Source organism: Equus przewalskii, chromosome 4 (assembly GCF_037783145.1).
Source record: "Equus przewalskii isolate Varuska chromosome 4, EquPr2, whole genome shotgun sequence".
Lineage (NCBI taxonomy): Eukaryota > Metazoa > Chordata > Mammalia > Perissodactyla > Equidae > Equus > Equus przewalskii.
Window position 1 is genome coordinate 92,956,317 of NC_091834.1, and position 14,599 is coordinate 92,970,915.

Genomic DNA, 14,599 nt, shown 5'->3' on the forward strand with positions numbered 1-14,599 from the left:
ACGCTGAGTAATAGGTCACAAGAGAACGTGAGTCTGAACCTATTCATAGCAAGTCTAAAAATGGACAAAATTAAACTATTTCAGTTTGTGACATAGGTGATAAAACTGAAGAAAAGGATTAGCACAAAAGTCAGGTTAGTGGTTCTCTCTAGAAAGGAAGGAAGAGGGTGCGATGGGAAAAATAACTGGGCATTTATAATGTACTGGCAAGGCTGTTTTTGTTTCCCTAGGGCAGAGGTGACCTGAGAGATAGCCTTACAACTCTTTAAACCGTACAAGAGTATAGGTGTATGCGGTGTGTGACTGGTACAAGTGACTGTGTGCACGACACATTTCACTATTGTAAAGGTAAATACATACTCACACACAAATGTTTCTTCTGGGTTTTTAAACTAAACTGATTACATAAAACTTGAGCAAAATACATTAGATGTGGTCTAAAATTCAGGTAAGTTGAAGCAAAAGCAAAAGATTTAACTTCTGCCCAGTGGCTAATTTACTTACATAAATCCAAAACTGGTTGTTTTACTATTACTGACACTAAACACAATTAAGACTTGTTTCATACAATCCACCCTCACTGAACCCACCATATAAGCCTTTTAACATTCTGAGAGCTGTCAAATAACAGGCCACAGTGGAAAGTTAAAAAGTCAGGGATGAAAGAATGACCTAATAGAGGGAAACAAGACCACCATTCCTGCTTCCAGGATGGATGCCTAGGATGGTGGCAATTGACAGAATGGTCATTTGGCTCTAGCCTCAGCAGGACTGCACTAACTCACTAGGATTGCCAGGTATCCTCTACTGAGCCGGCTGGTGAAATGAAAACATTTTAAAATCTGATGTACAAATATCTTTTTTCTTCTTCTTCCCAAAGCCCCCCCAGGACATAGCTGTATATTCTAGCTGCAGGTCCTTCTAGTTCTTCTATGTGGACCGCTGCGCCAGCATGGCCTGATGAGCAGTGGTAGGTCCACGCCCAGGACTGGAACCAGCAAAACCTTGGGCCCCTGAAGCGGAGTGTGCAAACTTAAGCACTCAGCCACGGGGCTGGCCCCTATAAACATCTTCTTACTATAATCTTTTTTTAAAAGTCTTTAATGTACAGAGTCATGTTTTCGATCAGACCTCAGTATTTCTGAACTGGCAATGGCCTAAACAAAGGCTAAATCGTTATCCTAAGACCAAGCAATTTGCTGTTTGTGGCTACAAGAGGAACAGTAAGCTTTTGTCTTTCAGACAAATTCTTAATTTATTCTAAGAAGTTGATTATGAGCCCCTGTTAGACATTAGGGGAAAAGCATCACCCCAGGAGTGTGTGTGTGTGTGTGTGCGCGAGATGAGAAAACATGGAAAAAATGCTCTCAACTTTCTGAGTACTGAATTGCCAATATATTATCTGGAGGGTTCAGTAATTAGGTTTTATTTCCAGAAAACAAGGATATTTATAAGTGTTTTTATTAAATATTTATGTATTGCTATTTTTCTAGGCTTCTACTTGGATAGACGACTATGAATTTACTGTCCAGTATTTTACTGGAAACTATATATGGCAACCCTATGGTCCACTGTGACATTCTATAGCCAAGAACAATACCTGAAAACACTGACAGAGTCAGGGATTCAAGATAAGGATACATCTCTGGAGCAGAGACTGGTCTTGTGCAGAAAGCACCTGTTCTTCTGCATCCATGGGATCCTACCTCCACTGTAAACACCTGTACCATCGTCAAGACATCTGCTTCTACACTGTGCTAAAAGGGGTGGGATGAGCCTCCACTGCTCCTTCCTTCCAAAGAGAGTGAGGTTTCTTGTTTTTTGCTTTTTTTTGAGGAAAGAAACCATAAATGAGTTTTATCATTTAATTCTGTGCATGCTATCCTGGGAAGCAGGCTATTTGTTGTTTCTTTTCATTTTACCTTTTCTTCTTGCGTTGCGTAAGTTTTAAATGGAAAAAGAAACAAATGTTTAGAATAGACTTTACTATTTCATCTGTTTATTTGTGTTCTCCTGGGAGTTAATTATAATATAGTAACACTATGTGCAAACTGACTAGAAAAGTTAGACAACACAAAAACCCGATGAACTGTATTCTCATGGGCACAACAGTGCATGAAAAGCAAAAAATGGATAAAAGTAGAAGTGACATTCAGTCTCCAACTTGACTGCTCAAAGATTATTAAACCAAAAGATAAAACACCAAGATCTGAAATTTTACATAAAAAGGGTAGCTTTCAAGTTTAAATAAAAGGATATCCCCCTAAAACCCCATTTTTCTTCAACTGCAGACTCACAGCCTGACATTCAATTGGTTTGTGCTAACAAGTGCCTTCTCCTGGCTAGCATAATGGTCACGAAGGTAATGGCACGGGCACTACCTGATTCTCTGAGGACATGAAAACATCCACTCAATTTTTTAAAGCAAATGTTTGGGAACACATGTTAGGTAACAGCCTCCTGGAGTAAACTTCATTTTTGCGGGTGAGGCACTTTTACATCCTGACAATGTGTGGAGGCTACAGAGTCCCAGGTGGAATGAACATTTTCCAATACTACCTGTGCTCTTGTGATGCAGCTCTTCACACATCTGACTTTCAAGGCTATGAACTAGAGACTCTAATTTGCTAAAAAGGCTCTTGGCGGGGGAAATCATGGATTTAAAAAACAAAATAGGGGCAACAGCCACACTATACTAAAAGGGCCTCTCTTTCTATCAGTGGCTTTTAGTAAATTTACAAACATCATGCGTCATATCATAGAACAAAATGTACAGATTATTAATTACCTTTCAGGGTTTCCAGCAAGTTTTTGGCTACAAACCAACATATGGCTTCAAAGAACGGGAATTTGAAAAGATCTGGTGTTTTCAGCCTTTTTTCCATCTCATAACACCTAAATAAATAAAATTTGAAGAAATTTAATTTTAATATTAGCATTTCAAAGTTAAATGGGGGCAACTAACTTGAGGAAAATAAAATGAGCAGGTCATAGACACATAAGACCAATCAAGTACTGTATGCTACTTAATGACATGTGCATAAGACTGAACTGGGATCTTCTCAAGGTGTGGCATTAACAAATTTGACAATATACTGAAGAATTACATTGGCCTTCAAAAAGATCACACCTTGGGATTTGTATCCTAGTTTTAACAGGAGGAATTTTATAACGGTTCCACCAAAATAAATAAAACACTATCTTTAGGAAATAGGTCCACGTGTTAGAGAGCACTGCCACACCCACTCAAGGAGCTTTCTTTAGGCTCTACTAAGAATTCGAGCTCAGGACCACTCTTGGCACTGGCCAAGGTGAGAAGACAGGAACCACAACTTGGTACGGTGTTCGTTGTCTATGGGAGTCCTTGCAGCAGTCCATACTGGAGAAGACAAGAGTCATCTTTCCCCCAGGGACAGCTCAGCTATAAAGAGACAAGATTCCCACTTGGCAGGTGTGGGAGCTGCCCTGGCTTAAAGCTTCAGGCCCGGTAAAAGCAAGTATTTCTTGCAATAACTCCACAGATGCATAGCTTCTGGGTTTCCCCATTGGCATGCAAGTTATAAGAGTCACCACATTCAGGAAAGCCCAAAGATATGGCTTCCTGCTAGGTATTTCTGGTTCTCCCAGTCCTGACGCAGTTTATCAGTCAGGAGCACTTTACCACAAGCAATGGTGCCTCCTAACATTCTACTCTCACTAGGTCACCAGGGCAACAGTTACCCAAAGGACAATTTCTCACACAGAAGGGGAAACAGCTGATAATCCTGTACCCATGGCAAAAATAAAGCAGGTATTCTGACAGCATTCCTAACTTAGGGTTGCTTGTCCCCAGCACCATATGTCACACTTGAGTCTGACTGGATTTAGTTCATTTCCCTCACTGTAAAAATAGCCAAAGGACAGCCCATGAGGGGAGATATTTAGTCTCAATTATTCTTTTTATTTTAGATTTGAAATGCATCAAGCTGTCCTCCTGAGAAAATGTTAAGACAATAATTTTCTTAAAAGTTCCTATTCCTAGTAATTTCTCAGGGCCTGTCTCCACGAGATCTCAATTAAAATATGTTGAAACTTTTAAACAATGTCCTATTTAAGAAAGGACAAAAGATCCTTTAAATACTGAGGACACAAACCTGAGTTGCATGCCAATGTTAAGGTTGTGCAGAAAGTTCCCCCCGAAAGCCATACAGTCCTGAGAAGTGAGCACAGCATGAATCCACCCTGAAATAGTTCAAAGTACACATCAGTGACTTTTCAATATCTAAATCAAACAAATACAACATCCACCTGGAAAATAAGTAATTGGAAATAGGAACATCAGTATACTTCACATTCCAGCGCTAGAGAAGTCAATGTCTATTACAATGTATACATTCATTCATCCAAGTATTTATTAAATGCCTATTACATGCCAGGCTCTGTGCTGAGTTTGAGGAAACAAACACATTGATCCAATCGACAAAATCACAGTACAGGATAGGTAAAGGTTTCGTGGTGGTTGTTATTTTAGTTTAAAAACACAATCCAAGTTTACATCAAAGATTTCACTCTGAGACAAGTCAAATTTGGCTGGAATGAGGCAAGCACAGTTCCATTAAACAAACACTGGGATTGGCTGGCACTTTACTTCCCTAGTGTCATCCTGAAATGAGTACCCTTAGGGATCAAGCAGAGGAGGATCAACCAAAGACTCAACTGGAGACCTGCTTCCAAGAAGGTAAAGGTAGATCATCTACATTTCATCATGGAGGGTTATGCTGCTATAAATGTAAATGTCGGCAGTCACAACGATGTCTTGTTTTCCCATAAAAATGTTTTCAAAGTGAGAATCATTTCTAAGAGATGATGCCTAACTTTTGAAAGAAATGTGCATAGACTGAACATAGACTTTGCATAAATATAAATAAATATATACACATACGTTTGCATGTAAAAATTAGCTGTTAAAATAGATCCCATTGTCTTTATACTTTTCATCTTCTGATCCCTCATTGTGCTGTGACACAATATCAAAAAACTCCTCAAAAGACTGACTTTCAAGTGATACCCATTTGTGTGCTCAAAGGCACAAAGCCATGAGCTTGACTCTGAAATCACAAATTAGAAGTCTATGTCAGCTGCAAATCCTAGAGATCAGTGGTTCTCAATAGAGGCAGTATTGCCTGTAGAAGATGTTTTGGAAAATTTGGGGGGCTTTGTTGATTATCCTAATGGTCAGGGGGCACTACTGTCATTTCATGAGCAACAGTCAGAGGTGCAACAATGCAGGACAATTCCACACAGTAAGAAACTGTCCTGCTTTACTCAGGACTTTAGAATTTCTACTGGGCATTCAAATTGGTACCAAATCCGTCATTAACTGTCTGAGCCTAGAAACTATAACTCTATTATATATGTAAACAAAGTATTTTTTGATGGTTTTGGCACAATTTTCCAGGAATACAACTATTCTGTAAGTTGAACAAAACTGTACTGTAGTTTATTCGGAAATTTATCAGTTGCCAACTACCTTGGGAAAAAAAAAATCACAACATCTATCTATAGCAGTGGTTCCCCAAGCATTGTCCCCAGATCAGTAGCACCAGCATTAGTTGGGAACATGTTAGAAATGCAAATTCTCAGGCCCGCCTCAGATCTACTGAATCAGAACTGCTGCGGATGAGGTCCAGCAATCTGTTTTAATAAGCCCTCCATGATTCTAATGCTCAACGAAGTTTGAGAACCATTAATATACACCAAGGCTATAGAATTTGAGTTACCGATCGCACCTCTGTATTGATTTGCCAGCTTACGCATTTAACTATTTCATCCTGTCTTCTAATGCTGCTGTGCCTGAGCAGGCACATTTTCAAATAGTATTTTATCATAAATTACCTCTTAATTTCTTCTTTACATTCTAGTTAGGTCATTAAATCAGCTTTTTTTGAATTATTGATATGGGAGGTTTATATTATCGAGGAATTTGAATTCAAGATTTTGAAGAGGGCGTAACAAAATATTTGTTACAGAAAGGAGCACCAAGAAGAGGATTTAAGGGAGGAGCTTAGACCATTCACAATGAAAATACTGATACTTATCTAGATTTATGAATTCTGATAGTTCTAGGCATTTATTTATTCAACCCATATTTATTATTGTTTACACCAGAGGCAAGGCGAGAAAGCAGGGCCTGTCGTTACAGATCCCTGGGAACTCTGCAGCCATTAAGGTCACCCAAATCATACCCTACACTCAGCCATGTCTCAAAATGACACACCTAGCACCTACAGTTGCGGCTAGAGCTAAGGCTGGTACTCCGCCCCTTCCTAGGGTCCCTCCAAACATACCCATTGCCTCCTAACTGTCCCAAGACAGCAGCCCAGATTCTTACAGCAGGCTTGGCCTTTGACAGGAGTGGAGGGCTGGCTGACCAGTTAAAATTGAGGGGAACTTCATTAAAATTTTAAAATTCTGTGCAAAGAAATTACCAAGAAAGTGAAAAAACAACCCACAGAATATATTTGCAAAAACATTTGCAAATCATATATCTGTTAAGGGTCTAGTATACAGAACATATACTGTTAAGAGTCTAGTATACAGAATATATACTTACAACTCAATAATAAAAAGACAAATAAACTCAACTTAAAAATGGGCAAAGGGATTTTATACATGTTCTCCAAAGAAGATATACACATGGCCAATAAGCACAAGAAAAATGCTCAGTGCATCATTACTCATTATTGAATTGCAAATCAAAACCACAATGAGATACCACTACTTCATACCCACTAGAATGGCAAACATACAAAAGATAAGCACAGTGTTGGCGAGTACGTGAAGAAATCGGAACACATGTACATTGCTGGTGGGAATGCAAAGTGGCGCAGCCATTTGGAAACCAGTTTGGCAGTTCCTCAAAAAAGTTAAACGTCATTAAACCATATAACTCAACAATTCCACTACTAGGTATATAACCAAAGCAAATGAAAACATACCTCCAAAGAAAAACTTACACAAATCTTCAAAGCAGCACTACTCATAATAGCCAAAAAGTGGAAACAACCTAAATGTCCATCAACTGATGAATGGATAAATGAAATGTGATATAGCCATACAATGGAATATTATTTGGCCACAAAAATTAATGAAGTATTGATATCTTACAACATGGATGAGCCTGGTAAACACTATGCTAACTAAAAGCTAGATACAAAAGGCCACATAATCCACATATTACATATGAATTGTCTGGAACAGGCAGATCCGCAGAGACTGTAAGGACACTAGTGGTTGCCAGGGACTCAGAGGAGGGGGAACGGGGAGTGACTGCAAATTGGTATGGGATTTCTTTTTGAGGTGATGAGATGTTCTGGAATTAGTGGTATGGTTGCACAACCTTGTTAATCTACTAAAAACCACCAAATTGTACACTTTAAAAGGGTGAATATTATGGCATGTGGATTTTATCTGAATAGAAATAAAAATGAAGGCAAATGACATAAAACACAATGCCAAAACAAGTCCTAACTACAAGAGAAGCCTTCTAAGGGACAAAGCAGTAAAAAGTCCAAGATCAGAAAGACCTCTCAGGCTATGCAAAGCTACTTTCCAAACGTGTTAAAGCCAGAGGTTCTAATTAGAAGTTGACTCCATATAACTAAATATCAACCACAGGGAGTGGGGATGGGATTAAAACCTTACCTGTAGGAACAAACAAGGTATGTCCCTGCTTTACCACACACTTGTAGCATTTATCCACCTTATCTCCAAAGAACACCTCACTCTGGGTCACAGATGAACTCCAGGATTCATAGAGTGCCAAATTTTCATCTGTTGGCTTTATTAAATAAAAAATCTTCTCACCCTAGAAGGAAGTAATCACACTATTTTTGAACAAGGAAAAGCCATACTCTTACAATGGCTTACATTGATGAAATTTCCCAATACAATGATCTAAATTAAATCAGATAAATATCAGATGTTTTCAGGCTCAGAAAGACATATTTTCACATACCTGATCAACAGCCATTGCTTTTCAGAAGCATCTTCACAGGAACTAAAGTTCCCCCTCCCAAATAAGACAAGAAGTCAATAAAGCAGTGTTGGAGAAATAGTGACAAGAAAGGAAGGTAAAGAATCATAAACATCCTACTGATCTCAGTATCAAGGTATAGAAGTAAACACATGTTAACAGGACCCAGTTTGCAGAGAGTCATCTCAGCCACCTTTGCCTTTTCTTCTAAGATATATAATACAACGATTATTTTTAAAGACCTGTAAATAAATTCCCTTTAAGGAATTAACACTTTGCTTTCTCAGGGAGAAAAGGAACAGGAGCTCAAGACACAGCATCAAATATAGTGCAGAGCATGGCTGAGGCACAGGCATTTGACACAGACGGAGATTTAGTTCTAGATCAACACTGTCCAACAGAACTTTCTGTGATGATGGAAATGTTTTACATCTGTGCTATCCAACAGAGCAGTCACAAGTCACATGTGGCTACCGAGCATTTGAAATGTGGCTAGTGCAACTGAGGAACTGAATTTTAAATCATATTTAATTTTAATTATTTAAATTTAGCCACAAGTATTGAACAGTGCAGTTTTAGATAAAGCACGGTGAATATAAGCTGCCAAGAAGAATCAGTATTTTTATGGGCATTCCTGACTTATCCAACTAGCTGTGCTAGCCTAATCTGAAGGACAGAAGAAATTATTACTGTAATTTTGCTCCTTTTCAGGTGTTTGATTCAGGAATTAACTGATAATTGACTAGGGGGAAGAGGAAACAAAGAGACAAAAGCTAAAAGAGACCAACTTATAAGACAGAGGCAAAAAAAAGAATCTAAACATAAATTAAGAACTCATGACTCCTCCTCTACTTGGGTTAAAAAAACCCATAATGCTTAAAGGTAAAATGATAAATCCTACTTAAAAAGGACAAAAACTTCCCTCTTTACAAATGTCATTTACAGCAAATGAATGCACCGCTGGGGAAATAGGACTTACATGCTTTTGTCAACAAGAGAATAAAGAAATACCCGAATCTTACCCAGAGGACATGGTACCAAACTGAAGTTCCACCAAAGTCAATGTGGAAATCTGTGTAGCTGTCTTGAACTCCCATTAAGCAGTATTTCTGAACAAATGGCTTGGGAAAGACTGAATCATCTGGCCAATAATTTTCCACCCAGGAAAGTTTTCTGGCTACCTCAGGGACCTCCACCAATTCAGACATCCTTTAAAAAACAAACACACAAATATACACACCCCACATCATGCAAATTACAACTTCTTAAAATTGCATCTCCCATCTCAACCCAAACCAAGAAATTAACTAGAACTTAAGGTTAACAACAACACTTAAAGTTTAAAACTCATACTATTTTTAAATATTCTCTGAGTGTGCCAAAGCCAAATGGACAACATTGCTATCACTGGACCACTTTAGAAGTCACAATTATGTTTCTTACTGAAACAAATTCATCATTTAACTACACTTAGCTAACAGTCAGAAGGCTACACCAAAATGGCCAGAACTACTCACTTTGTATCTGAAAATTCAAGGCTGATCACATTTAACACTTTCGGTCTGTTAGGATTCGTGAAGTATTTAACGTAATTGTGAAGTGTCATTTTGCTGTCTGCCTGCCTTGCCACATCAATGACATCTATCACTTTGTCACCACCTGCAGAGGAAAATTATAGTCTTATCATTGGGCTTAAGAGTTATATCAATAGATGCCCTAAACAAAAATATTTTAAAGACCATATTTACTCTGTATGATAATTTAAGCCAACTATAAAACTACATAGCCTAGACAAAGATTCTTCCTATATCCTCACTTTTTGAGTCCAACTGAACTTTTGAAAAAAGGGACAGTATTTGGGGGAAAGAATAAAGCAATTAAGAGAGCGCTGCATAATTAACATTGAGTGTAAAAACTTGTATGTTTACAAACCCTTCTATATACCAACGATTTCTTGTGTGAAGATCATAATGGCAAAAATGCATGATACTGGTATGTGGAAATTGTCACATGCTCTGGGTTTCAATTTCCTCCTGCATCAAATGAGGAGACTGACTCTTCCCTTCACTTCTACGCTCCTAAGATTCTCAGTCTATCATTTTGAAAAACCGATCAGTCATTGGGAAATTAGTGAACAAGTTAACCAGGATAATCAATTTCTGCTTGCCTGGTAGGGTCTTCTCTTCTAATATTTTGGTCCAAGAAAAATCAGTTCATACTTGTGTCTGTGAAATGAGTTCTGAATTGAGACTAATTTACAATTTTCATATAAAACCACGGGTATTGCTAGTACACCATGAACTATCACCCTAGGAAGGAGAGTCATCAGTTTTACAATATAAGGTGGAATTCAAAATATGGCAATACTTAATCAATCTGAAATAGAAAACAAATGCCATTTTCTTACTTTAACATAACTTTATATAAGTTAAGAAAGTATTGCCTAGTAGACTTTACTTTATACTTAGGAGGCAAGACAATTCTGTTAACTGAAGTATTCTGCAGTGATAAAAAGTTAGCTATCAAGTAGTCTGGATATTTTTTCCTATACTTATAGTCACATGCCACATAACAATGTTTTGGTCAACACTGAACTGCATATACAATGGTGGTTCCTTATGATTAGTACCATACAGCCTAGGTGTGTAGTGGGCTATACCATCTAGATTTGTGTAAGTACAGTCTATGATGTTTGCACAACGACGAAACCGCTCAATGATGCATTTCTCAGAACGTATCCCTGTTGTTAAGTGACAGATGACCGTTATCACACTAGCCATTTATTTTACAGTACTATCTACGCAAACAGGTTTAGGTTAAACCTCAGCCTCATTATCAAATAATTCAAAATTAGCTGAATGTGAAATCATGACATTTAATTGGATTTCCTCAGTGAAACAGCTATCAATGAGAACCGTCAACCAATGGCTCAGTAAAGGGACAAGGTCTTAGATAGTTCATGCTCAGGAAATAACATATTGTAGTGAATATACAGTTTGAGTCAAGGTAGATTTGAGATCTAATCCTCAAATAATCTCCATTGCTGACAAGAAATGAGATCTACATGGAGACAGTTTATAAAAACCATGATGAAAATGAACGAAATGACTGAAAATGTCAACAATATTACAATAGATGAAGGCTTTCCCCCCTTGTTTCTTACGCCTTTCTGGGCCTCAAAATAGCAAACTAAGTCCAGTCATCATTAAATGGCAATATCACCAAGTTGTTAATATAAAAATATAAAAATAGGTTGGAAAATATTCACTTCTTTTTTGCAGTCTTTATCTAGGCAGCAGGAGGTCACTAAAGCAGGATCTAGAAATCCTGCACCTGAATGCTACAGAGGCCTCGAACCAATCCAATTTCCGAGGGTCTTCTTTCTGGTATCTGTAGCTACTCTTCAGTAAACAGTTTTTCATAAGCAAGTATCAGAAAATTTGATGACAACAAAAATGCAGCAGAATGAGGCTGAGTAAATACCAAGAGGTAAAACGTTTCGTTCTGTTTTTCTGACAATTATAGGTCTGCTGAGAAAAAATAATTTTCAACATACATGATACTGAGTTTCATTTTTCCTGACTCATGAAACTATTAACATGTCTTCATTCAACTTTTAACATTATTAGGACAATATCATTTTTACGTATACCAAGTTTTCCTAAGTACTTAAAGAAATCAAGTTCGTACCTACATAACGTTCCACATCCATAACAGAAAAAGTAGGTGGAGGGAGCCTGAGTCCCAGATCATCTAATTTGGGGACCATAATAGGGACTTCAAATCCATGCTTCTCCAGATATCTTTGTGTCAGCTGGCTGCCATGCATCTTTACAATGATTTCATCGGCACTAAGGAAAATACAAGAGTAAAATGTCATCTTTGTCGATAAGTTCAGTTAAAAAAAAATACTCTGGTAATGGGTCAATTCATATACTGCCTTATTATCTATCTTTGTGGTTCTCAACCCATCATACTTCATTCTCCTTTTTATAACAAATGTTTTATATAGCCCTTTTTACTATCCTAAAATTCATAAATAATTACTCCAATACATATAATTAGAAAAACATCTATGTATTATATAGAATGATTTAACTATAACAAAAGAAAAAATTAGTTTATTACACATTTCAATATGTAAATGTTCAGGTAAACTACACTAGAAGAGAGAATAGAATAATGAGATGCTTACAATTAGTTGCAATGAGTGGTTAGTTTAAAAGAAGTAACACAGAAGCCACTTAACACAGGCTGTGCAGGAAATCAGAAGAGCAAAATGTAGGGGGTACGTTAGAATAAAAACTAGTACGTAGAAACAGACAGGATTTTATCTGGCTATAAAATCCTACATAAATATCTGTTAGACATTTCAAAGTCTCAAAGGACCCTGAATAATTCATCGCTGTCCTGCACACTGGAGGATGACGAGCATCCGTGGTCCCTGCCCATTGAGACAAATGCCCAAAATGCCCCAATTGAGAACTCCTGATTTAAATGATGTGTTAGGACCAGTATTTAATAAGTTTTAATAGGCAGTCACCTTAAGCCACTAAAAAGGCTTGCTGAACCTCCAGCTGCCCTCTCTGATGATTAACATCAGTTTTTGAAAATTAGATGCATATAAACATCCATATATCTACATACATAAATGTTTTAAATATTATTTATGTAGATAAGGGTCTCAATAAGTCTTAAAATAGGGGAGGGGGAAGATAACCCATTCACTTCATTTGATACACTTCTGTGTTAATCACATCAAGTATGTGCAATTTAGTTATTGTCACTCTACCATGGTTCTAAATGATGTGAAGGTTTACAGAGTTAAACAAAATAGAACCAAAGACTTTTAATTAATGGTAATTACAATTTGGGCATTTGTGACCATCTCTATAACCAGCTCTGATTTGTGTTTACTTTGGCAGAGAATCCACAGGAATCATTGGGCCAGGATTTTTAACCCTACTCTTGGGTCACAAACCTATTTTAAAAAATGATATGGCTCCTCTCCCTGAAAAATGCACATTCACACGTAGATATTAAATTGTTCATACAGTTTTAGGGAACTCACAGGTCTCTCTAAAGCCAGCCCATTGACCCAGGCTGAAAACCTGGCCCTAGGCTCCAAACCAATCAAGGAAAACAATCACTTCTTCAACCAATGACTTTGAAACTGATAAAGGAGAATATTTGACAATAGGGCCTTTAATATCACAAAAATCAGTGGAAACCACTGTGTTTCACGTTTTCCTTCTCAGTCGACCTGAGGGAGCCAACAGTATGTAGCTGCTTATCATTTATGTTTCTGTTTAAAGATTAAGGGGGAGGGGGACAGAGAGGAATCCTAAAGACTGTGAAGAAACAGCAACGGTTTTATAGGTACGGGATCTGAAGTAATTCCACAATAGGCTGCATGTGATACTGTGATTTAAATTTAAATTGTGCTTCCCCTCTGTAAGCAGCCTGGATCTGATCTTGTAAGAGACTAGGAAGCAATATCACTTTAAACAGACATCAAGCAGTGAGCAGGACATGATCAGAATCAGCATGATTAAATACTGCATAATACTTCTGACTGTCTTTGAGCCACAGAGAACTCAAATACTTTCCATTATCTTTAAAAAGTCAAAAAGCCCAGTTCTGCTGCCACCAGAGAGGCTGGGCAGTGGTTGTGGGTACTTCTGGTAGACCTAGGGTGGAGACAGATATGAAAACAACATAAGAAAACAATAGACTGAAAATAGGAGCAGGTGAGGTGAAAGGGCAAGAGAAACAGCAGCTGCACATGATAAGGAACCAAGTCCTGGGAACAACGGCCTTAGATTAGTGTATTTCAAACTTGTTGGACTGGGATCCACAGTTAAGAAATATATTTTTACATAGTGACCCAGTACACATACATATAACAAAGGTTCCAAGAAACGATGCTTATTTACTCCTATTACTTGCAATGTACCGATATTTTCTTTTCTATTTCCTTTTTAAAAAAAGAAAGGTAAAAAGCTGATTGAGACCAACAATGGGTTGCAACCGGAAGTCTGAAAATATTGCTTTAGATAATGTCACTTTACCAGGTAACATTCTTAAATTTTCTTCGGTCAGAACAAGTTTCCATACCTTGGGAAGACTCGAGAACGTAATTCCTTAACAAAAGTTCTTGTTCCAGCTTGCACTGGTTTGGAACCATCATCAATTTCTGTGTAGTCGTGCCTGTGCCAGTTCCTCCTCTTTTTCACTGGATTTTTAGATTAAAAAACACTTTTTTTGGTAACTGGTGATATCATATACTTTCTAATCATTACATTCTATATAATCATAAATAACAATTCTAAGTATAATAAAAACATTCATTTTTTTAATACATTTCCAGACTGAAGAAGTAAATTTTACTTCATGTAATGGTGCAATTATAGGCAATTAACTGTGGATTTTTAAAAATCTACTCTTTATTTCAAATTAATTTTGAAGTTAAATCAAGGAATTTAAACTAGCAGATAAAGTCTTTTATAATATCCAGATCTATACATACTATAAAATCTCACAATTTTTTAAAATCATAATTTTCACCAGAACATTACATCATAT

The 14,599-nt window shown here is 37.3% G+C and overlaps 1 protein-coding gene across 1 annotated transcript in view; it reads right to left on the reverse strand.

The window, feature by feature from the left end:
- Window positions 1-14,599, reverse strand: part of KDM7A (lysine demethylase 7A) — a 92,005-nt gene that overhangs the window by 32,133 nt on the left and 45,273 nt on the right. The window contains exons 3-9 of the mRNA XM_070616624.1: window positions 14,132-14,249; window positions 11,705-11,865; window positions 9,532-9,673; window positions 9,037-9,223; window positions 7,684-7,846; window positions 4,134-4,221; window positions 2,789-2,895 (exon numbers count right to left, since the gene is read on the reverse strand). Of these exons, the coding sequence (XP_070472725.1) occupies window positions 2,789-2,895; window positions 4,134-4,221; window positions 7,684-7,846; window positions 9,037-9,223; window positions 9,532-9,673; window positions 11,705-11,865; window positions 14,132-14,249 (966 nt within the window). The remainder of the gene's footprint in view (window positions 1-2,788; window positions 2,896-4,133; window positions 4,222-7,683; window positions 7,847-9,036; window positions 9,224-9,531; window positions 9,674-11,704; window positions 11,866-14,131; window positions 14,250-14,599) is intronic.